We start from the raw sequence: 19,447 nt of genomic DNA, 5'->3' as shown, positions 1-19,447 counted from the left end.
AAGTTATCTATCTCTAATATTCCATCACATGTAACGGAGCAGTGGGGACTTAATGTTGGACATGACGGGTTATAAGAGCAGTGACGAGGATGCGCTTCGCGCTGAAGTGATTGCTCGAAAACTGCTCGCGGAGGAACTTGAGGGCAATTATGACATCGGAGCGTTGATTGGTGCTGACGAGCATGGGAACTTATGGATCTATAGTAGCGAGGAGTCTAAGGAGGCAGCAAGCCACAGAGCAGCATTGCACCCATCGAGGACCATGGACGACGCGGTTTCCGACCCTGGCTATCACAGCGAAAGCGAACAGAGCGGTAATGAAACACAAGCGACTCAAAGACATCATCGATCCCAGTCCGTTCTCCAACAATTTCCTGCTGACTTTCAAACGCCTAGCGATGGAGAGAACGTCGAACCGAGTCGCAATTATGCCAAGACCCTCAGACTAACAAGTGAACAGCTGAAAGCATTGAATCTGAAGCCTGGAGCCAATGAAATGACTTTCAGTGTCAATAAAGCTACATGCCCTGCGGCAATGTATTTGTGGAATTATAAAGTGCCCATTGTGATCTCTGACATTGATGGGACAATTACGAAGTATGGTACTCCTCGTATTTTTATATTGATTCTCATTTGCATTTTCTTTCTTGTACCGCTTCTTCGACTTGAGCTGCTTACACAATAATTAAGGTCTGATGCCCTTGGACATGTGCTTAACATGATCGGCCGTGATTGGACTCACCTCGGGGTCGCCAAGCTGTACAATGATATAGTTAGCAACGGATATAATTTGATGTACCTCACGAGTAGATCCACTGGCCAAGCGGATACAACCCGAACATATCTCAACGGCATTGTCCAGGAAGGCTACAAACTGCCTAAAGGGCCTGTCATAATGAGTCCGGATAGAACAATAGCCGCTCTACGCCGTGAGATATACTTGAGGAAACCAGAGGTATTCAAAATGGCCTGTCTACGCGATATCCTGAGCCTGTTCCGGGGACGGAAAAACCCTTTCTATGCTGGTTTCGGCAACCGACTCACTGACGCACTCAGTTATCGATCAGTGAACATCCCTTCATCGAGGATATTTACCATCAACTCAAATGCAGAGGTTTCGCTGGACCTGCTGAGTTTGAATAAGTATAAGAGTAGTTACGTAACCATGCGTGAACTTGTCGACCACTTTTTCCCACCAGTCAGAATGCTTGTTCAAGAAGGCGGGGAAGATTTCACGGATTTCACGTATTGGCGGGATCAGCCCAGAGACCTGGACAATTTCTCTGCGACGGATACGAGTGATGATGGTGACGGTGAGGACGAGCATGAGGATGAGGGTAGCGAGGATGGGTACGATGGCGAATACATGCGTGATAGTTATATTTCGATGGATCATCGACATCCCGGAGCAGACATGCGAAATTTGGCCAATTCGATGTTAGAGGAATATGCGTCTGAAGATCAAGCTGAAGGGTCGGATTTGGAAGATGAAGAGGGAAATTTCGACGTTGACAATAAGGATCATTTGGAACAGGATTCAAATTCGGATGGGGATGAGGACGAGGACGAGGATCCGGACTCGGGAGGGGGTGTTAGGCTCGCGACTTTATCGATTAATGGTGGGAGCAGGCACTCCGAAGCGTTACCTGCGTGATTGGATAATGTCGGAAACGGAGAAGCTTACAAGCACTACCTGGATCCACATACGCGTTTCCTTTTTCTTCGTGATTATATTCGGTTAGAACTTGGGGAGTTCATCGGGGTGGTTTTTCTTGATTATTTAGCGGGAGTAGCTCCTTATTCTTCTCTTTCACGTGTTTGCATCCTTTGGTTTTCTGCTGTTCGGGCATTTTATACCTACATGTAACAACCTCTAGATACAGGCCTAAATTTGGCCTTTGAATAGACCGGAATATTCTTTGTTAAATGATTTCAGGTATCATTGAGCATGGGATGAATGCCAAGCTAAATGGTTATGCAAGTATTACCTAATCGGCCCTGAAGCTCACCAATATTTGCCAGAGCTTCTTCAACCGTAGAATCAATAGGATCAATTTTCTTCATCTGACGGATTGGTTTCTGCACGATTGTTTCAATTGACGAACTACCTCGCACTACAGGCGCCATTGCTTTCAACTAAGAACTTATGCAACGCCCTCAAAACCCGACCTCTGCCCCTTGACTGTCCGCGCTGTCCCCATCGGGGGATGACAACGACCTGTATCATACGAGTTGCCCGATTGCACCTCAACCCTCAATCCCATCACACAATGACCTCACCACGGTCAAATCCAGGCGCATCCGCCCCATCTACACAACCTCTCACACCTCCCGCCGATGCGCCCTCATCCACCAGCAACAATCCCTCTCAAGCAAACAACCCAGCCACCACAACAGCCACCAACAACACCTCCACCAACCCCGGCCCAGCCAACGCAACCATTCTCCCCGCCACCTCACTACAAGACACAGGCAAATCCCGCCGCCCGCGCGATGCGCGCCTCATCCACATGCTCCTCGCCTCTCTCGGCGTAACCGCATACCAAGAACGTGTCCCCCTCCAGCTTCTCGACTTTGCTTACCGATACACATCCAGCACGCTGCAGGATGCCGTCTACCTTGCCACGGAAGGGTATCCGGGGGAGTCTGGGGGTGCTGGTACATCTACTAGCAAAGGCGGCGGGGATGGCAAGGCACAAGGCGGAGGCCAGCAGGCTGCGAATTTGGATCTCAGCTCAGTCAGCCTTGGCGCGCTGCGGATGAGTATTGCGTCGCGTCTGCATTATCAGTTCCAGCCGGGTCTGCCAAAGGAGTTTCTTATGGATGTTGCAGCGGAGAGGAATCGAATGATGCTGCCTGGTGTTATGCGGGGGGTTGATGGTGGGGTGGCAGCCAGTGCGGCGGCGGCGGCGGCGTCGGCTGGTGGCGTTATGATGGGTGGGATGAGGTTGCCGCCTGAGCGATTTTGTTTGACAGGGGTTGGGTGGGGACTGAAGGAAGAGTGGGAGAGTGAGGGGGAGGAAGAAACGGGCGAGGGAGAGATGGAAATTGATGCTGATGGGAATAATAATAGTGGGCAGCAGCAAGCTGGGGGGACGGGCCAAGTGTCAATCACGAACGAGAGAGCAGACGGAGGGGAAGATGAAGATGATGGTGATGGTGATGGAGCGATGGAGGATATATTTGGTGATGAGGGCTTGGATGGGGAAGTGCGGGATGAGGATAAGACCATGACAGATGTTTGATATCCCTCACTTAACCGAAACATTGAGAAGTGGTCCGTTTGGGGCTTGCTACGATACTCCTTTTTCCCCCTTACAGTGTTCTCATTTCACCATCATAATTTGGGACGGCGTTTGGCTTTTATTTCTTTTTACATTCGGATGGGCGCCTCGGTACGGTTAAGAAACAAAAAGAGTTGGAGCAATAATAGCGAAAGAAACACTGTTTAGCGAAGATCTAAACGCCATTTATACGAATTATATTTATACAAAGAGGCTTTCAAAAGGTAGAGAGGAAGAAACGAAGGAAAGCTGAGAAAAAGGAGTCTCCTCCCGCACCTCCCAACATTCCTAAGAGAATGAAAAGCCACAAGAAGGTAGAGCAATCGAATCAAAATGGAAAACTCCAACCAACACCCAGTGATGCACCCGTAATCAAGATAAGCGGCGTGGCCCGAAAGCGGAAAAAAATAACCCTGAAACATATCCATATAAAAGGGTATATGTTTAAGCCCCTACCCAAACCACCCTTTCTTCCCCTTGGCGCTCTCAGCCTCCTCTCTCCGCCGCCTCTCTTCATCATCCCTCATCATTTGTATAACCTCTCGCCGCCTCTCCTCCGTCTTTTTTTCCTCTAGCTCCCGATTCCTCCTCCGCTCTTCACGGCTGGTGAACCACTCTTCACGCGCGCGATCTTCCTCTTCTGGCTTCGCGTGCTCAACCATGCAGGCATTCATGGCCAGGCGTTGCTTGCGACACACCCACGTTGCGGTTACTGTCCGGTTTATGGCGCAGGCAGCGAATTCTGGGAGTGTATGGGCATGGTCAGCACGGATGCTCGATTATATATGGTTTAAGGAGGGTAAAACAAAGTGGGGGAGGGGGGTTGGGTTAGAAAATTGTGTATCCAAGTGAGAGGATATAGTAAGGATGAACGGATAAATATATCTCTCTGATAGATCTCACTTTGTAATTGCACGCAGCAGCAATTTCAAGATTTACCATGTCTGATTCTCTTCTAGGACGTTGCATGTAACAAAACACTCACCTTTGATTTCCGCCGCGCAATGCCCTCTTACCCGTTTGTAATATAAATCTCTCACTTGTGCTTCTTGTGCTGCAGATAACGGTAGAGGATTCCGCAGGTTGATATTTGCAGGCGATGCTGTAGAGGCGGGGGCGGGAGGAGTTGTTCTGGTGTCGGGGGACCTTGCCGCCATTGGGAACAGGGTTAGGGAGGACTAATGAGCGGATACTTCGAGAATCTGGACGTAGTCAATGCATTTGGTTCTCGCTTAGAAGTATAGCAATTGGGAGCTGGACGGCGTTATAGGCTTTTTTCCGCATCCGCGTATGGTGTTGGGAATTTGCGAGCCTGAAAACGTTGAAGCTTGTTCTGTTCCGAGACTATTTAAAAATGGGAAAGCACACAAAAAATATTTAATCAACCATTCTTCAAACCAACATCTCAAATATACCACTCTTTCGACAATTATTTATTTCTAAGGAGCATATTCGCACATCGCCACTTTATCTCGACATCTCGATATGACGAACGTATTTCTTGTGCTTCAGCAGTAACATTTTTGCCCATTTAGTTCACCAACCTTTGGAGCATAACAGCCTCCGTCCTCAGCGCACGCACAATATACATCACCACAACAAGCATGTCTTCCATGCGGAATGCCGTTCAACGGCGGCCTCACCGTGAGCGGGCTCAGCCAAGTAGTCGCGAGAAATGGGGTATTCTCGAGAAACACAAGGTACGAGTTTGATTTTTCACTTAGTAGTGTGTAACTTTGTGAAAATATCACTCTACACGGCAAATTAGACGGAAATAAATCTTTATTTACCCCTTCTTGCTTATTGCCTAATAGCTAAAGCAACTAACGAGATGCCTTCACCAATATAGGACTATACTCTCCGCGCCCGTGATTACAATGTCAAGAAGGCCAAGCTGCAACGGCTCCGCGAGAAAGCGCGGGACCGTAACCCGGACGAGTTCGCTTTTGGTATGATGTCCGAAAAATCTAATAGACAAGGTCGCCATGGTGCACGGGGTTCGGAAGCCGCTTCAAAGCTCAGCCATGAGGCGATTAAGCTGCTCAAGACGCAGGATGCAGGATATCTGCGTGTTGTTGGGGAAAAAGTGAGAAGGCAGCTTGAAGGGGCGGAACAGGAGGTCAGATTGCAGGATGGCATGAGTGGGGTACTTCAGGATGGCAGTGGAAGGAAGATTGTATTTGCAAATTCACTGGAGGAGCAGAGACGGTTACAAATTGAGAAGTGGAGAAGATGGCGGGAACACAGTGATGAGGAGGAGGGGGAAGAGGGGTTGGAAGAGGGGGAGGCTTCGTTTAGGGAAAAACAGAAAAAGGTCCAGAGATCGAAGAAGCAGATTGAAGCTGAGGAACGGGCTAGAAAGGAGATGTTGGCGGCGAGGAGATTGAAGAAGAGAGCCGCGGAGGCACGAAGGAAGAAGGTTGAAGCGCTACGGTTACAGCATAAAGAGCTTGTTGCAGCAGCGCAGGAGCTGGATCGGCAACGGGCGAAAATGGAAAATTCCGTGGGCGGAGTTAATAAGTTCGGGATTAAATGGAAGATTAGGGAACGAAAAAAATGAGGTGTGGCTTTTGGGCTCTTTTTTTGTTTTACGATGTTATTTCCCGTTTGTGTGTTCAACTGAGCGTGATAACGTCTTTGGATGGGAGATAAAAAATACGTATTGGGTTACAGGAGGTGAAAATATATTAATAGTGGATACCATGAAATGACAGACAACCGAATCGTACGGCGAGATATAGTTACAGATATCAAATTACCCTGGCATCTTCAACCCTTCTCACAGCCTACTGGGCATCCTAACAGCTCCATCCAGCCTATATACACTCCCATTTACCATCCCATTCCTGATGCACCCCAACACAAACTCTGCAAACTCCTCTGGCCTCCCCATCCGCATAGGATACTCAACCATTCCGCTATTTGCTCCGCTCCTCTCTTCAACCCCCAGTCTCTTCTTCTCACCACCAGATTCGCCAGGCGGACTATTCCTCGGCCTGACCGTCATTCCCGTCTGGAACACACCCGGCGCAACACCAACAACTCTAATCCCCGCCGTCCTCCCCACCTCCCTTGCCAACGGCAGCACGATCCCAGACACTGCCCCCTTACTCGCTGAATATGCCAACTGCCCAACCTGCCCCTCATATGCGGCTACGCTGGACACAACTACAATGACCCCCCGCTCCCCATCGCCGCCCTCTCCCTCTACAGCTGCCAGATGCGGCAGCGCTAGTCTTATCAGATCCACCGTGCCACGCAAGTTGATGGCAATAACCCGATCGAAGCCTTCGATGGACATTGTCTTTACTTTTCCACTACTGGGATCTTGTCGAGGCAGAGCGCGCTCGCCGTAGCCGATGCCCGCGCAGCATATGACGCCTCCCAGGGGAGCGTTAGCATAACTGGAGATCCAGGAGACGGTGGAATCAATGGCATGTTGGAGGCTTGCGGTGCTGGTGACATTCGTGCGTGTGTAGAGTGTGCGGGATGGGTTTGTGAGCAGAGGGGAGATGCCCGAGGGGGGTGGGTTGAGGTCCAGGAGCGAGACGTTGGCGCCTTGGCTGAGGAGAGCCACAGCGGTTGCCAGGCCGAGGCCGGAGGACCTGTAGGCTTCACAATGTTAGACTCAGATATCTTTTACTGTCCCCCCTTTTATTTAGAGTGATGGAGATATGGACTTGTTTGAGCAGGTAGGAGTGAGTACGAATTGCTGCGGAGCTGGTTTTTCACGCACCCGCCTGATATAATGAATGTGCGGTCTTGGACTTTCATTTCCTATTATTATACTTGAAATTTTTGGGTCTCCTTTGAAGAGTGAGCAGATTGAGAGTGATATATCCACGGTTAAGGATTTGCTGGCCAAATTGATTTCCCTAGCCCGCGACCCGCCAATGCCGCCTGATCGAGACCTGGTAAATCATTCGATTTTGAGGAAATAATACGGAAGAATTTCAGTTGGTTGTTCCTCAGATTAAGAGGGGAATTCGCTGGCTGAAATAGCAGTTATGGTTGTACCTCGGCATTTTGAGATGACGTCATTCAACAACCTCGTGATCATTGGTCACGTGAAATAGACAGTCGCTGCCATGTTCGGGCAAGCATGTACCGTCTGTGGAGCAGTACATACTTCAGCATAATGCATGAGAATACTCTCTGTATATAGTCAACTACTCTCTACTACTTGCGCGTATATCCCCAAGAGTATCAACAAGTAAATTTGCGCTTGCTAAGTTTGCAGGTTCATCCCATATCCGGTAATCTAGAGATCCCCATGGATTTGCAGAGTCTTAACAACCAGCAAACTGCAGGCCTGGGGTTTTGATATCACAAGAAATGGCCCAATGATAATAGCATCTGTTGGCAATGTAGAAGTCAGCGTTGCAATGATCTATTGACTTCGTGGTTTACCTGGTTCACTGGCATTCACTTAATACCATCTCCTCCATTTCCCTCTAATTTCCCCCCTGAAAAAAAAAAAAAAAAGAAAAGAAAAAAAAGAAAGAAAGAAAGAAAAAGAAAAAAATCAATTCATCATCATCAGCTCACTTTCTTGTCCTTTACCAATTGCCATCCTTACTTTGCTTGTCCTCATTTTAATATCATTTTGTCTGGCGCACCAGTCTAGCCCTGACCCGAGAGAAAATGAGAAAGAAAATGTAAATGGAAAACATGGAAGGAAAAGAAGAGAAAGGGAAAGGGAGAGAATACAACTCGGAATGAAATGGCGCACAGAAACATATAACGTATTCACGGACACTGAGTTACGCGTTTGCGTTCCTCATTGATTACGATTCATGTGGTCAATGCGAATGCTGACAGCGCGGCGATGGGCATCCAACCCCTCCACTGATGCCAGCTGCATAACCGCCTCGCCCACATTGTGTAGTCCGTCAGCAGTGAGGTTGGAGCTGGTAATGTGTTTGACAAACGAGGCGAGGTTGACACCAGAATACTGTTTGGCATAGCCGTAGGTTGCTAGAAACGCAGAAAAGGGAAAGAAAAAAGAATAGTTAGTTTGAGTTTTGGTATCGAGGGAGAAGTATGTGGAAAGGGGATGGGAGACGATGTGTGTCGTGGTGATAAACGCGAATAATTATAAATAACAAGAACTTACGAAGAGAGTGGTTGACGCCAGCCGAATAATCGCCAACGCTCTCCGGTGTCCACTCGCCAATGAAAACACTTCCGGCATTTTGGACGAGGGGAAGGACCTCCGCTGCATTTTTTAGTTGCAAGATAAGATGTTCAGGCGCATAGCGATTGCTCAACGCAATAGCTTCATCTATATCCTTGACGACAAAGGTGATAGAGTGATCAATCGCACCACGTACGATATCTACACGTGGGAGAGCCATGGCCTGCGCGTGCAACTCGTCCTCGATGGCTTTCAGATGTTTATCATTGATATCAACAGCAATTAAAACAACTTGAGAGTCGACACCGTGCTCTGCCTGGCTGAGTAGGTCGGAAGCGACAAAGGCCGGATTAGCGTCCTTATCAGCGACGACAAGGACTTCACTGGGCCCTGCTGGCATGTCAATGCTGACGCCGGCTGAAGTATCATTTGAAACCAACATCTTTGCCGCGGTTACGAATTGGTTCCCAGGACCGAGTATTTTGTCGACCTTGCTGATGCTCTCGGTACCGTATGCCATGGCCGCAATGGCCTGCGCGCCACCTGCGAGCACAATGCTCTCTGCCCCTACTTTGTGCGCGATGTATACGATCTCCGGCGATATGCTGCCATCAGATCGTGGAGGGGAGGCGAGGACTATCTTCTTACATCCCGCTACCATGGCAGGAACGCCAAGCATCATTGCTGTTGATGGGAGAACCGCAGTCCCACCTGGAACATAGAGGCCAACTCTCTCGATGGGGCGAGAGAATCGTGAACAAATGACACCGGGCATTGTCTCGACATGTAGTGGCTTGTCGTCCATTTGTGCAGCGTGGAACTTGCGGATGTTCTCGAAACTCACATCGATGGCCTTGGTAGTCTCGGGAGTAATTTGCATCAGCTCCTTTGGGAACGGCGCCTTGATGACGGGAGTGGTGAGAGAGGTAGCCTTTTCAAATTTGTGCGTATATTTCAAGACGGCTGCGTCCCCGTTCTTCTGAATGTCCTCAATTATAGGTTTAACAAGAGCCACGATCGTATCATTTGATTTTTGAGATGGGCGTTGCAATGCTTCCTTTATGATATCCCAGGAGGCAGTTGCAGTCACAATGCGCCGCATTTTAATCCTGCCAGTGTGATCAACCCCTGTAGCAGGCTCAACGGGTCGCTTTTGTTCCTCCTTTGGCGATGCAAGGCCAACCTTTTCGGCCCAGCCCTGTTTGGCATCCCCTTGTCGCCGTTTCACCTTTAAGGTTTTGAGATCAATATTCCTCTCGACATCTTCTAGAGTTACACCGGCAGCGACGCACTTGGTCAATGCAAAATACAATAGATCGGCTGCTTCAAATGCTACATCCTCCGGTGAAGTAGCATTGCACAGCTCCTCAGCCTCCTCCATAATCTTTGCCTGGACGAGCTTCGGATCCTTGAAAAGTCTAGCAGTGTAAGATCCAGGAGGCGCATCCTTCTTGCGAGCTTGTAGGGTCTTCTGAAGGCGTGACAGCCCTCTGTACTGGCCGAAGCAAGTGGCAGTTCCCAAATGACAGAATCCTGGATAAGAAAGGATGTCAGTAAGACAAAGCAGTACCAAAAGAAAACTATAATGATCAAAATACCTTTCCCTTTCTGTTTTACAACGAAAAGCAAGCAGTCGCTATCACAGTCGAAATCAATTCTGACTAATTCCTGCGTATCCCCGCTCGATTGGCCTTTGTACCAGAGGCCCCGTTTCCGGCTCTGGTAAACACCGGTGCCGGTTTTCAACGCCTCAGAAATACTTCTTTCGCTGCTGTAAACCTGGCCCAACGCAATCCCTCTCTCATCCGTCACTACCGTAGCATAAAGGCCTGTGGAAGCGTCTGGAGTAGTTCGTGCAACCAATAGCCTTGCCGCAGAGGAAATGTCATCTTTGTCAAGGGATAGGGCGATCGAAGGAATAATAGTGACAACATTTTCTGCCTCGCTCGACGCCAAAGTCGCCTGTATAGCGGCCGCTACACCCTCATACGAGCGGTAAACCTCATTAACAATGCCTTTGTCTCCCAGTTCCGATACAATGGCACCGACATCTGGAGAATCTACGCAGTGAACACTGATTTCTTCCCGCTCATCGTTCTCCGCAATCCAATTTTGTAACTCTGTAGCCTCCGTCACACACGAGAGAGAAATAATTAATCTCGATGGGGGAACTGTCTGCTCCCTTGACAAGGTAGTCAATTGAGCTGGTGTAACCAAGGCCTTGGATGCGCCTGAGTCCAGGATCTCAACGACATCTCCTACGTTTTCGATAGCCGATGTGTCAATGTAGACATCCAGGAGCGAGGAAAATCGCCTAATAAAGTCGATGGCTTGTTCCGTATCGCACGATTTCAGGAAGACCCGGCCGAAATAGGAGATCTGTGTTAGAGAGAGGCCTGCGGCAGAAGCGGGGAGTGAGAGAGTGTGGGGATCAAGTGAGATGAGAAACGGGATCCCCATGACGTTTTTTTTAATTTTTCCCGTCTGTCTGCCTCACCTGAGACACACGATGGACGAAGTTGCGAAGGTAGAGACTAGCGCTTGACAGAGAGGCTGTTGCAGTGAGTCGGGGTTTTGGAGGTGGGATGTTGTCATGCAAATAAATATTTTTTGGTTAGAGGGGCTGCAAGTTCGACAAATCCCGTCGGTTTTCGGAGAGTCGAAAGTAAATAACCTCCAACAACGTAACACGGTGTTTATTTTATTTTATTTTATTTTATTTTATTTATTTATTTATTTATTTTTTTTTTTTTTTTTTGAAAACTGGCTCCTCTTGCTATTTGTTACTGCCACTCAAAGGAGTAAAAGTTGAGCAGTTGACTTGAATTGGTCAATAAAAATTTGCTGACCAAGAAAGTGAATTGATAGTTACTAATGTCCCGTCTGCGATTGCCTCAGCGCAACTAAGCTTTTATTTTTAGATTCCCTGCAAGCTTTGTAAGTTTGAGGTTTCTTGATTGAAATGGATAAAAAATTGCCTGGGCTACTTCGCAGTTTATGGCCCCTTGATGCGGCTTGAAAAGTGGTCGCTAAACCTGTAGCGATGGGACCCCAATTTAGCGTATTCGAAAATTCTGTCATTTCTTGGCAGTCAAAAACAACGCGTTGACACCATTTAAATCAATTATTGATTGAAATCAATTCTCATCATCTTCTGCCTCAATTTCTATACAAGTCTTATATGCTTTGATGGTGATTTATTATCCTTCCTGCTCTGTTGAATGAAGCTGTGCTGATTTCTGAATTTAGCAATATATATGTTGATGGCTGCGTCACAAGAGCAAGAGAACCTGTACCACTCTGAGTTTCCTAAGCTGTATTCTTCGTGTGGCCTACCTCCCTCAAAACAAGCTGACTTGCTGCGATTGCTTCTTTTTAATTGGAAGTCAAATGATATAGCTCAAGAATGTCATGTTAGTTCTTGGACAGTCTTCCGGCTTCAGAGCAATCTACTGTGAACTGAGTGTCACCACTTCAATAACATCACTTGGCTGGACCGTAAACGTCGTCGTAGATGAGAAAGCCTTTGATTCTCTTCAGAAGGTGGTGCATCAGAATGAAATGGTATACTGCTTTGAAATGAGTGAGGAGTCAAACTAGCCAGTCTGCATATCCAAGTTATTACATGTCGCAAATGGAATCGAAAGCTGCTTCAATGTATATCTCTGTCTCACAGTGAAGCCTGCGCCAGGCCTATATCAATGATATTACACAGTTTTCTGCGGATGATCTGGTTTTTCTGGATGAGTCCATTTTCAATGAGAAGACTGGCTGGCGAACTCATGACTACTCTTCAGTTGATGATGATGCATCAATTGAGGCTGATATAACAAAAGGAAAGACTTGAAGTATTTGTGCAGTCATGACTTTTGATGAATATCTGCCTTGCATAGACATTAAAGAAGGTTATTGAAATTCAGAAGACTTTTTGAATTGGCTTTAGAACAAGCTTTTACTAACTATTAATACTGCATTCAACAATCGGCTGATGGTTATTATCATGGATAACATGTCAATTCATGTTAGGGATGAAGTAACTCAGTTAATTCAGACAGCCGGTCATCTTATTCATTATCTTCCTTCTTATTCCCTGAATTTCAACCCAATTGAGCTTACATTTTCAGTCTTGAAGGCTTGGATGAAACATCATTGGACCTTTCTTCGTCGAACTTGTACAACCTATGAAGAATTCTTAGAATTGGCTATTTGAGAGTCTCGCTGTGACTGATTTGCTCGATCACAATTCAGACATGCTGCAGAAGGGGTGTATATTGAAGAAAAAGAGCTCATTCAATTTAAAAGATTTCTTGATGAATATGAAAATGAAGATACAGAAGTATAGAAATCAGATTTTGAATCCTCTCTTTCTTATCCTTCCATCTGAGGTTAATCATTATCATATCCCGCTGCCATATTCGCCAACTGCGTGCTGTGTCATACTCATCAACCGCATGCTGCTTATATCATTGTCATTGAAATAGAAGGCTCTCTGTTCATTCCTCACTCATGTCATTTTTTATTTTTTTTTTTTTCCGCGGCGGGTACCTGTCAAAAAAAAGATATTAGTTATAGAGAGTGTCATACTATTCAGGTTGATATTTCAAGTGAGGCTATCATCTCATCAAATTGTAACAAGGTTAGAAATAATCACTCATCCTCACATAACTAATACAGAAGCCTTAATCACTGAGTTATAAACCTTCATTTAAATTGAAAATAAAGGGTTGTCATGCAGCTTTATAATGTCTGACATTTATCACATTGCTTCTCAGTTTATCAGAGTCATAGCAGCTGTGATTATTGAAGAACTGTTTCTTTATTGATGGAAACAATTTTTAAATGAAGCTCTCATTGAAATTCACAGACAAAGCCATTGAATATTTCTGTATTCAAAACTATGTAAAATAGAAGTTTCACAGTTTTCCATATTTTTAAGATTTTTAATATTTCAGTCATTTGTAAAAATTATATTCTTAGTCTGCTTCCATTTTTACCTCTTCTCAGCATTAGATATTTGGCTAATTCTTCAATTAAAAAAGAGGATGAGAATATTAATATCATCAGAATCAGATTAGATAGAACTGAATGACTTTGATGGAATTATCTTAAGAAAAGAACTTGAAATTAGTGAAAGTCTGAATGTTAAAGACCGACTGAGCAAATAAAAATTGAAGAGCGGCTCTCATTGTGAATATTGCTGTCAATCAAATTATTGAACTCATTGCATTTGATGTCATTCTTGAAATTCTTCACAGCATTCTTGTTTTTCTTTCATTGCTTTCATTTGCTTCATTATTCATTGCTATATATATTGTTTTTATATTTGTTGTTGCATCTTTAACATACATTTCATGACACTCTTAGTTTGCTGTATAGCAGATTGTTTAATAGATTGATGAGATTTTTGAGAAATTGAACCTTGCACTGTCTGTCAATATTGTAAAAGTTTCATTGATGACTGTTGTAAAGTTGCATCTTCAGATGATATAGCATTTGCTCATGATTTATATTAAAAAATGATAATATTATAATGCAAAGAAGTGTCTGCAGAATCAGAATAGCAATAATTATTTTAATTGATGCAACTCTATTGTCAACATTGAAAACAATTCATCAACTGTCATTGAAATTCATCAGCATTTTGAATGGCATTCAAGTATGTAGAATTCTGATGTAGTAGTTGATTAATTCCAGCAGATTGATTAGATGCAGAAACAAATGATGAGTTTGAAATATTAATCTCTTTTATAAATTTTAATTTTTTAAACTGATTTAGAAGCTCTTCACAATTCACTTTGATTTCAAAATCAAATTTCAGAAAAAATTAAAGGAAATTTTAATGTTGACTCATTAAAAGCTCTGTAATTTGAGATGTTAAAGTCAATGAAAAATCCTCAATATCATAATTGTGTAAATTACTCCATTCAGTTGTTGATCTCATAATTGCATTTTAAATGGTAATTGAATAAGAAAGATTTTCAATTAATGATGTCAGTGAGCTTATAATAATAACCTTCTCAATGTTAGTTAAAATTTAACAAATGAACTGTGGTTCTTGATAAAATCTTCTGAATAGTCAATTTTTTGTTGATGTATATATATAAATTGATTTCAATTGGAAAGTCAACTTTCTGCATATGATCATTCATAGACTCTTCAAGTTCAGAAGTAAAGATTTTATTATCAGTATTTTGAAACACTCAGTATACTTCACAGATCTTTCTATTGTGAACAATTTTTTAAAAGTTTTTTTTAAATGAATACAGATGATGTGCAGCTTCTTCTTTTTCATTTAAATTTTTAAACAGTGGTAATATAAAAAGAGAATCATCATCATTCTTCACATAATTAATTTCAATTGTTGATTGTTTCTCAATATCTTTATATACAGACTCAGATGAATTTCATAATGATGTTTGAATTCTGACTTTTTTTACTGAATGAGATTAATGAGGTAAAGATGGAGTTTTTGTAGCAGATTCTCTTGATTTTGATGCAGCTTTTATCAACTGTTTTGTAGACTTTTTAACACTTTGGTCATTTCTCATTCACGTAATTTCCCGAGTAGCAGAGGTTGGCATGTAGGTGCCAGCAGGATTTGGATATGGCTGGCCTCTAAGAGAGGCAGATCGATACACAGAATGTGTTTTCTATGTAGATCATAAGAAACAAATGAAACAGTAGTAGCTTTTGCAGAAGAAGTCTTTACAGTAGAAACTTTCACAGTAGAAGCTTTTGCAGTAGAAGCTTTTGCAGTAGAAACTGAAGCTATTGCTGCTGTAGAGATGGAAGGGGTGTCTTTCATGTTTGAACATCGCGTTGTGGTCGAACGGCGTTTTGAAGACATGATGATATATATATGCACAAATTTTCCGAATTAGGAAATCAGTATAGCTTCATTCAATATAGGATATGAATAATATATTGCAATCAGAGAATATCAGATCTGTATAGAAATTGCTGCGGAAGTTGATGAAATTCGTTCAAATGGTGTCAACGCGTTGTTTTTGACTGCCAAGAAATGACAGAATTTTCGAATACGCTAAATTGGATATCCACTAGCAATGTTCGTTGGTACAGACTGGATTAAAAGAGGGATCTTTCCATCATTATCATTGAGTGTGGGACAGTATCCTCATCAATGTTCAAAAAGTTGACATTATATTGTATTGGTGATGAAGGATATTATTCAGAATCAAGTTAATGAGACAAAGTAACTCTCAACTTCTTTATCTAGACACTTCTCTATTCATCTTTTATTCTCTAATTAACTATTGAATAATAATAATTCATATTCATATTTACTCTGTACTGTTATCATCACTGTTCTAGTGTTGTGAACCCGACCCGCGAAAAAGCCCATTATTACGGGCATGTCACCCCTGGAACCCGACCCGACCCCAAAAAGCACTCCCGCTTAGGAGGGAGGCCCATGTCCAGTCTTATAGAGGATTAACTAAATTTAGTTAAGTAATTTAGACATGTCACCCGCTATAGGCACCCATAAGCGCCCCTAAAAACTCGGGTCAGGTTCGTGGGTTTAATTAAGTGAACCCGGGAACCCGTTCATTCGGGCAAACCCCCACCACTTTTTCAACCCGACCCGTGAAAAAATCAACACTAATAGAAAAAAAGGCCATGCATGTGTGCTAAAATTTTGCAACTTGATGTTGCAGGATCCCTTTAAGAAGACCTGCTGGTGTACGCTGCGTAATACCGAGCACCAGGGGTGTTTTGTGGAATCGTGCTCGAGAATCCGTTCAGAAGATGGTTGTTCGGCGGGTTTCATCATTGTCCTGGACATCTACCATAGTATGCTAACTAACCAGTTAGTTGCTGGCGAACCTCGGCCCATATCCTTATTTCAACCCTATCAGCATGACTGATACGCCAGCGGGGATTATATCCATTTTAGATTTGGCTACCCCTGTGACTACCCCTGCGGCTAACCCTGAGATTGTCCTAGACTTTTCGCGTTAAAGATGATGCATTCAGCACTGCGTATGCAGTAGATCTAGATATTTAAGAGGGACATGTCCAACCCCTCTTTTGAAATTTTCGTCTGTCGAGGGCGAATGTAGTTTACCTGGCCGATTCATCGTACATCAAACCAACTGAAGTCCTCAAATTGGGCATTCTTGGAAGGCTACTTCACTGACGGTCCCGTTCCCCCCTGAAAACGATAATGACGATCAAGCCTATTATAGTGTGGTTGACTCGTGAGTTTTCCTTTATGTTACCCTGATCTGGTATATCTTACTATGAGTAGCTCACAGACTGATTAATTATTGAAAAGCACCAGGCCCAAACCCGTGGAAGGTACTGAGAGTATCCAGCTCCTCAATAAACGAGAACATGATATTTCAGGGCTGACGATTTCTTATTCGAAGGTCGTCACAATTCTTCATGAGCTAGGGGTCCCCTATATTATTAAGTCGTTCAAGTTCGATGATGTCAAGAAGCCGCCCTTTATCTACATTAATCCTAATGGTCGAGTTCCAGGTAAGTAACCTGGCGTAAACCCTTCTTCGTTCCTGCTTTGCTTGCTGGAAGCTGAATGGGCAAATAGCTATCGAGGATCCAAATACCGATTTAACGCTTTGGGAGTCCGGTGCTATTGTGCACTACCTAGAGGAGGTATACGATAAAGAGAAGAAACTGACTTACAGTACCTTTAAGGAGAGGCATCTGCTGAATCAGTGGCTTCATTTCCAAGTCAGTGGCCAGGGCCCATACTATGGGCAGGCCGGATGGTATGCTTCCATGCACTTTCTCCTGTTTTGCCGTGAATATTCATCTGATGGCATCTCATTCTCGGCCTGCAGGTTCACCGTCCTGCATCATGAGAAAATCCCCTCCGCCATTGAGCGTTATCAGGAACATGTTCGCCGTGTTCTGGGCGTCCTAAATACTGCCCTTGACGGCAAGCAGTGGCTTGTCGGCGACAAGTGCACCTATGCTGACTTGGCTTTCCTGCCTTGGAATAACCGCCTCAACATGTTACTCGAAACCCCCGCAGGAGAAGACCCTCTGGCCCCGTATCCCAATGTACAGGCATGGCAACATCGTATGGAGGCTCGCGAGTCGTGGAAGAAGGCTATGGAGGTCCGTGAAATTTATATGAATGAACAGGGCTTGCAGACAAACGGAATGCCATTGGGTGTAAATAATGTCAAGGAATATGAGAAGCTTATTGCGAAGAACGCCCGAGAGGTTGAGGCTGCAAGGACTTAACAAAGCCAATTTCCTCGTTTTATAGGCATATTTATACAACTTTGTCCTAACACATATGAGGTGTGTACAGCCAAAGTTATCCGTTCCCGCATCCCAGTTTATATGGTTTAGAATAGACAATTGCGTAAGTTCCGCGTACCCTTTTCTAGGATATATGTATTGTAGAGATGTGGTGAGCAATTCGACAACTCTCGCGGATATGGCGTTCGGACACCGGGTCGGTTTGCTGGATGTGTATTGGGTCTATGCAGTATATCGACACCACGCCAAACTTTCTAATACCCCTAGTCGACATATTTTTCATTTCCCAACCGAGTTGTGATATTGTAGGAGTAGGTTTCTAAGTGGTAGAATAGCTGTGAAAATTGCATTGGAGGGTCATAGAGCGTAGTTTCGTCGATTAGCTCAACTGTATGTAACAGGCTCTCCGGTTATCACACGGAAAGATTTTCAAAGTGTATGGAAGGAGCAGTAGATGGTAATAGCACATTTGAATTTCGCAGAGAAGGCGAAGTAGCTGAATAGAAGTTAACAATGCCGGACATTGAATTTACTCTAGCTTGACGGAGGTTTGGAACAAAAAGTTGCTAGGACTTTCAGCGGAAATCTTAATTCTGGACCTGGACAATTCCAGTAGCGCCAATCTGACACCTAATCTTTCGTTAGAGGTAGTTCACCAAAGGCAACTAGTTACTGCGCGTTACCTTAGGCTGCCTACCCAATTTTCCATGTGCTTGTTCGACCCGCCAAGCCCTTGTGCTGGATGATCGGACGAAGTCCAGCCTCATGGCAGTTGGATGCTTCCTTGGCAGATGATTGATAGAAAGGATATCCCTCTGAAGTCCAGATAGTTAGCTCTCTACAGCGTATATCCACATGATTCGACCAATTGGTGATGAATATGTATGACTTGAAAATGATCATCAGTCTCCGGCCGAGAGAACTTTGTCCGCGTGGTACCATGCTCCTGACCCCCTGCATGGTGGAACACGATGCATCTTGTCTACATTTTTAACTCATCAAAAGCTGTTATGTTGTTTTGCCTTCCTAGCTTCCTGATCTGCTTTGTGCGGTTTGGGGTGTTCCGAATGCACTTGAAAACTGCATCTTTCAGGCTTGATGTTACATCAATTTATTCTCATGATAACTCCTTAGAAGCCAGATCTTCATTGAAGGGGGGGATATTCCCGTCCTGGCTCAAGTGACTTCAAGTTGTCTGAGTTGACTGGGAAGACCGTACTGAAAGTCTTAGAGTGATTGCAAAGGTTTCGAGTTGCATATCATTCCTGAGCATAGATAATCGAGTCAAACAACCATTTGAGTGGTAGTCGCGTGAGAGCAAACGATGCACCCGATTCGGAGTACTTGAGTCGGCACTTCCGAAAATTTGTCTCTCTTTGAACTTCGACGGCTCTCCTCGATGCGGTTTGTCGAGGAGGAGAAGTTCCCGAACGGGAATGGCTGGAAATTCTCAGATTGTGACTGGGGTAACTTAGGGTCCGCTGAGCCACGTGATATTATTCTTCCCCTGAAAATCGCTGCAATCTCAAGCAATCTCAAGTTGTCCCATGCACTTCCTCCATCCCCGATGCAGCTATGGAGTACATGTACGGTACATGCTACAGTTGGGCTACAGGACACTTCCAATAGCGGAATAATGATTTGCGTCAGTGGTCAGTGGCCATGGCTACTCGTATCTTCCCGGACCATTAGTTGATGACTAGTTGGCGTTAATGAGGAGAGATGCAATAGAGTTGTCCGGGACGCTTTATTCGGGCCTTGCCGATATGAA

At 44.6% G+C, this 19,447-nt stretch overlaps 7 protein-coding genes across 7 annotated transcripts in view; 4 read left to right on the top strand and 3 right to left on the bottom strand.

Annotated features, from left to right (window-relative positions):
* The window catches only part of HCAG_02361 (nuclear elongation and deformation protein 1), a gene marked incomplete at both ends in the record, with an annotated part of 2,612 nt that extends 958 nt beyond the window's left edge, over positions 1-1,654 (top strand). Inside the window, 2 exons of the mRNA XM_001542140.1 lie at positions 43-597; positions 691-1,654. Of these exons, the coding sequence (XP_001542190.1) occupies positions 43-597; positions 691-1,654 (1,519 nt within the window). The remainder of the gene's footprint in view (positions 1-42; positions 598-690) is intronic.
* A 616-nt stretch (positions 1,655-2,270) lies between these two features.
* On the top strand, positions 2,271-3,245 carry HCAG_02360 (conserved hypothetical protein; the record flags this gene model as incomplete). Its single annotated transcript, XM_001542139.1, has 1 exon — positions 2,271-3,245. The coding sequence occupies one exon, from the start codon at positions 2,271-2,273 to the stop codon at positions 3,243-3,245; it is 975 nt and encodes a 324-aa protein (XP_001542189.1).
* Positions 3,246-3,736: 491 nt separating this feature from the next.
* On the bottom strand, positions 3,737-4,441 carry HCAG_02359 (predicted protein; the record flags this gene model as incomplete). The annotated part of the gene is made up of 2 exons (XM_001542138.1): positions 3,737-4,026; positions 4,270-4,441. The coding sequence occupies 2 exons, from the start codon at positions 4,439-4,441 to the stop codon at positions 3,737-3,739; spliced, it is 462 nt and encodes a 153-aa protein (XP_001542188.1).
* A 447-nt stretch (positions 4,442-4,888) lies between these two features.
* On the top strand, positions 4,889-5,844 carry HCAG_02358 (predicted protein; the record flags this gene model as incomplete). The annotated part of the gene is made up of 2 exons (XM_001542137.1): positions 4,889-4,984; positions 5,134-5,844. 2 exons carry the CDS (start codon positions 4,889-4,891, stop codon positions 5,842-5,844), a joined length of 807 nt encoding a protein of 268 aa, XP_001542187.1.
* Positions 5,845-6,116: 272 nt separating this feature from the next.
* Positions 6,117-10,881, bottom strand: HCAG_02357 (histidinol dehydrogenase; the record flags this gene model as incomplete). Its single annotated transcript, XM_001542136.1, has 8 exons — positions 6,117-6,202; positions 6,249-6,889; positions 7,021-7,061; positions 7,414-7,439; positions 7,590-7,640; positions 8,076-8,261; positions 8,401-9,954; positions 10,020-10,881. 8 exons carry the CDS (start codon positions 10,879-10,881, stop codon positions 6,117-6,119), a joined length of 3,447 nt encoding a protein of 1,148 aa, XP_001542186.1.
* Positions 10,882-14,969: 4,088 nt separating this feature from the next.
* Positions 14,970-15,226, bottom strand: HCAG_02356 (predicted protein; the record flags this gene model as incomplete). The annotated part of the gene is made up of 2 exons (XM_001542135.1): positions 14,970-15,071; positions 15,131-15,226. 2 exons carry the CDS (start codon positions 15,224-15,226, stop codon positions 14,970-14,972), a joined length of 198 nt encoding a protein of 65 aa, XP_001542185.1.
* Positions 15,227-16,606: 1,380 nt separating this feature from the next.
* HCAG_02355 (hypothetical protein) lies at positions 16,607-17,655 on the top strand (the record flags this gene model as incomplete). Its single annotated transcript, XM_001542134.1, has 5 exons — positions 16,607-16,640; positions 16,718-16,740; positions 16,812-16,923; positions 16,991-17,174; positions 17,247-17,655. 5 exons carry the CDS (start codon positions 16,607-16,609, stop codon positions 17,653-17,655), a joined length of 762 nt encoding a protein of 253 aa, XP_001542184.1.
* Positions 17,656-19,447: the final 1,792 nt, after the last annotated feature.

Source organism: Histoplasma capsulatum, genomic scaffold (assembly GCF_000149585.1).
Source record: "Histoplasma capsulatum NAm1 scaffold_2 genomic scaffold, whole genome shotgun sequence".
NCBI classification, from domain to species: domain Eukaryota; kingdom Fungi; phylum Ascomycota; class Eurotiomycetes; order Onygenales; family Ajellomycetaceae; genus Histoplasma; species Histoplasma mississippiense.
This window is presented reverse-complemented; position numbering and strand designations above follow the sequence as displayed.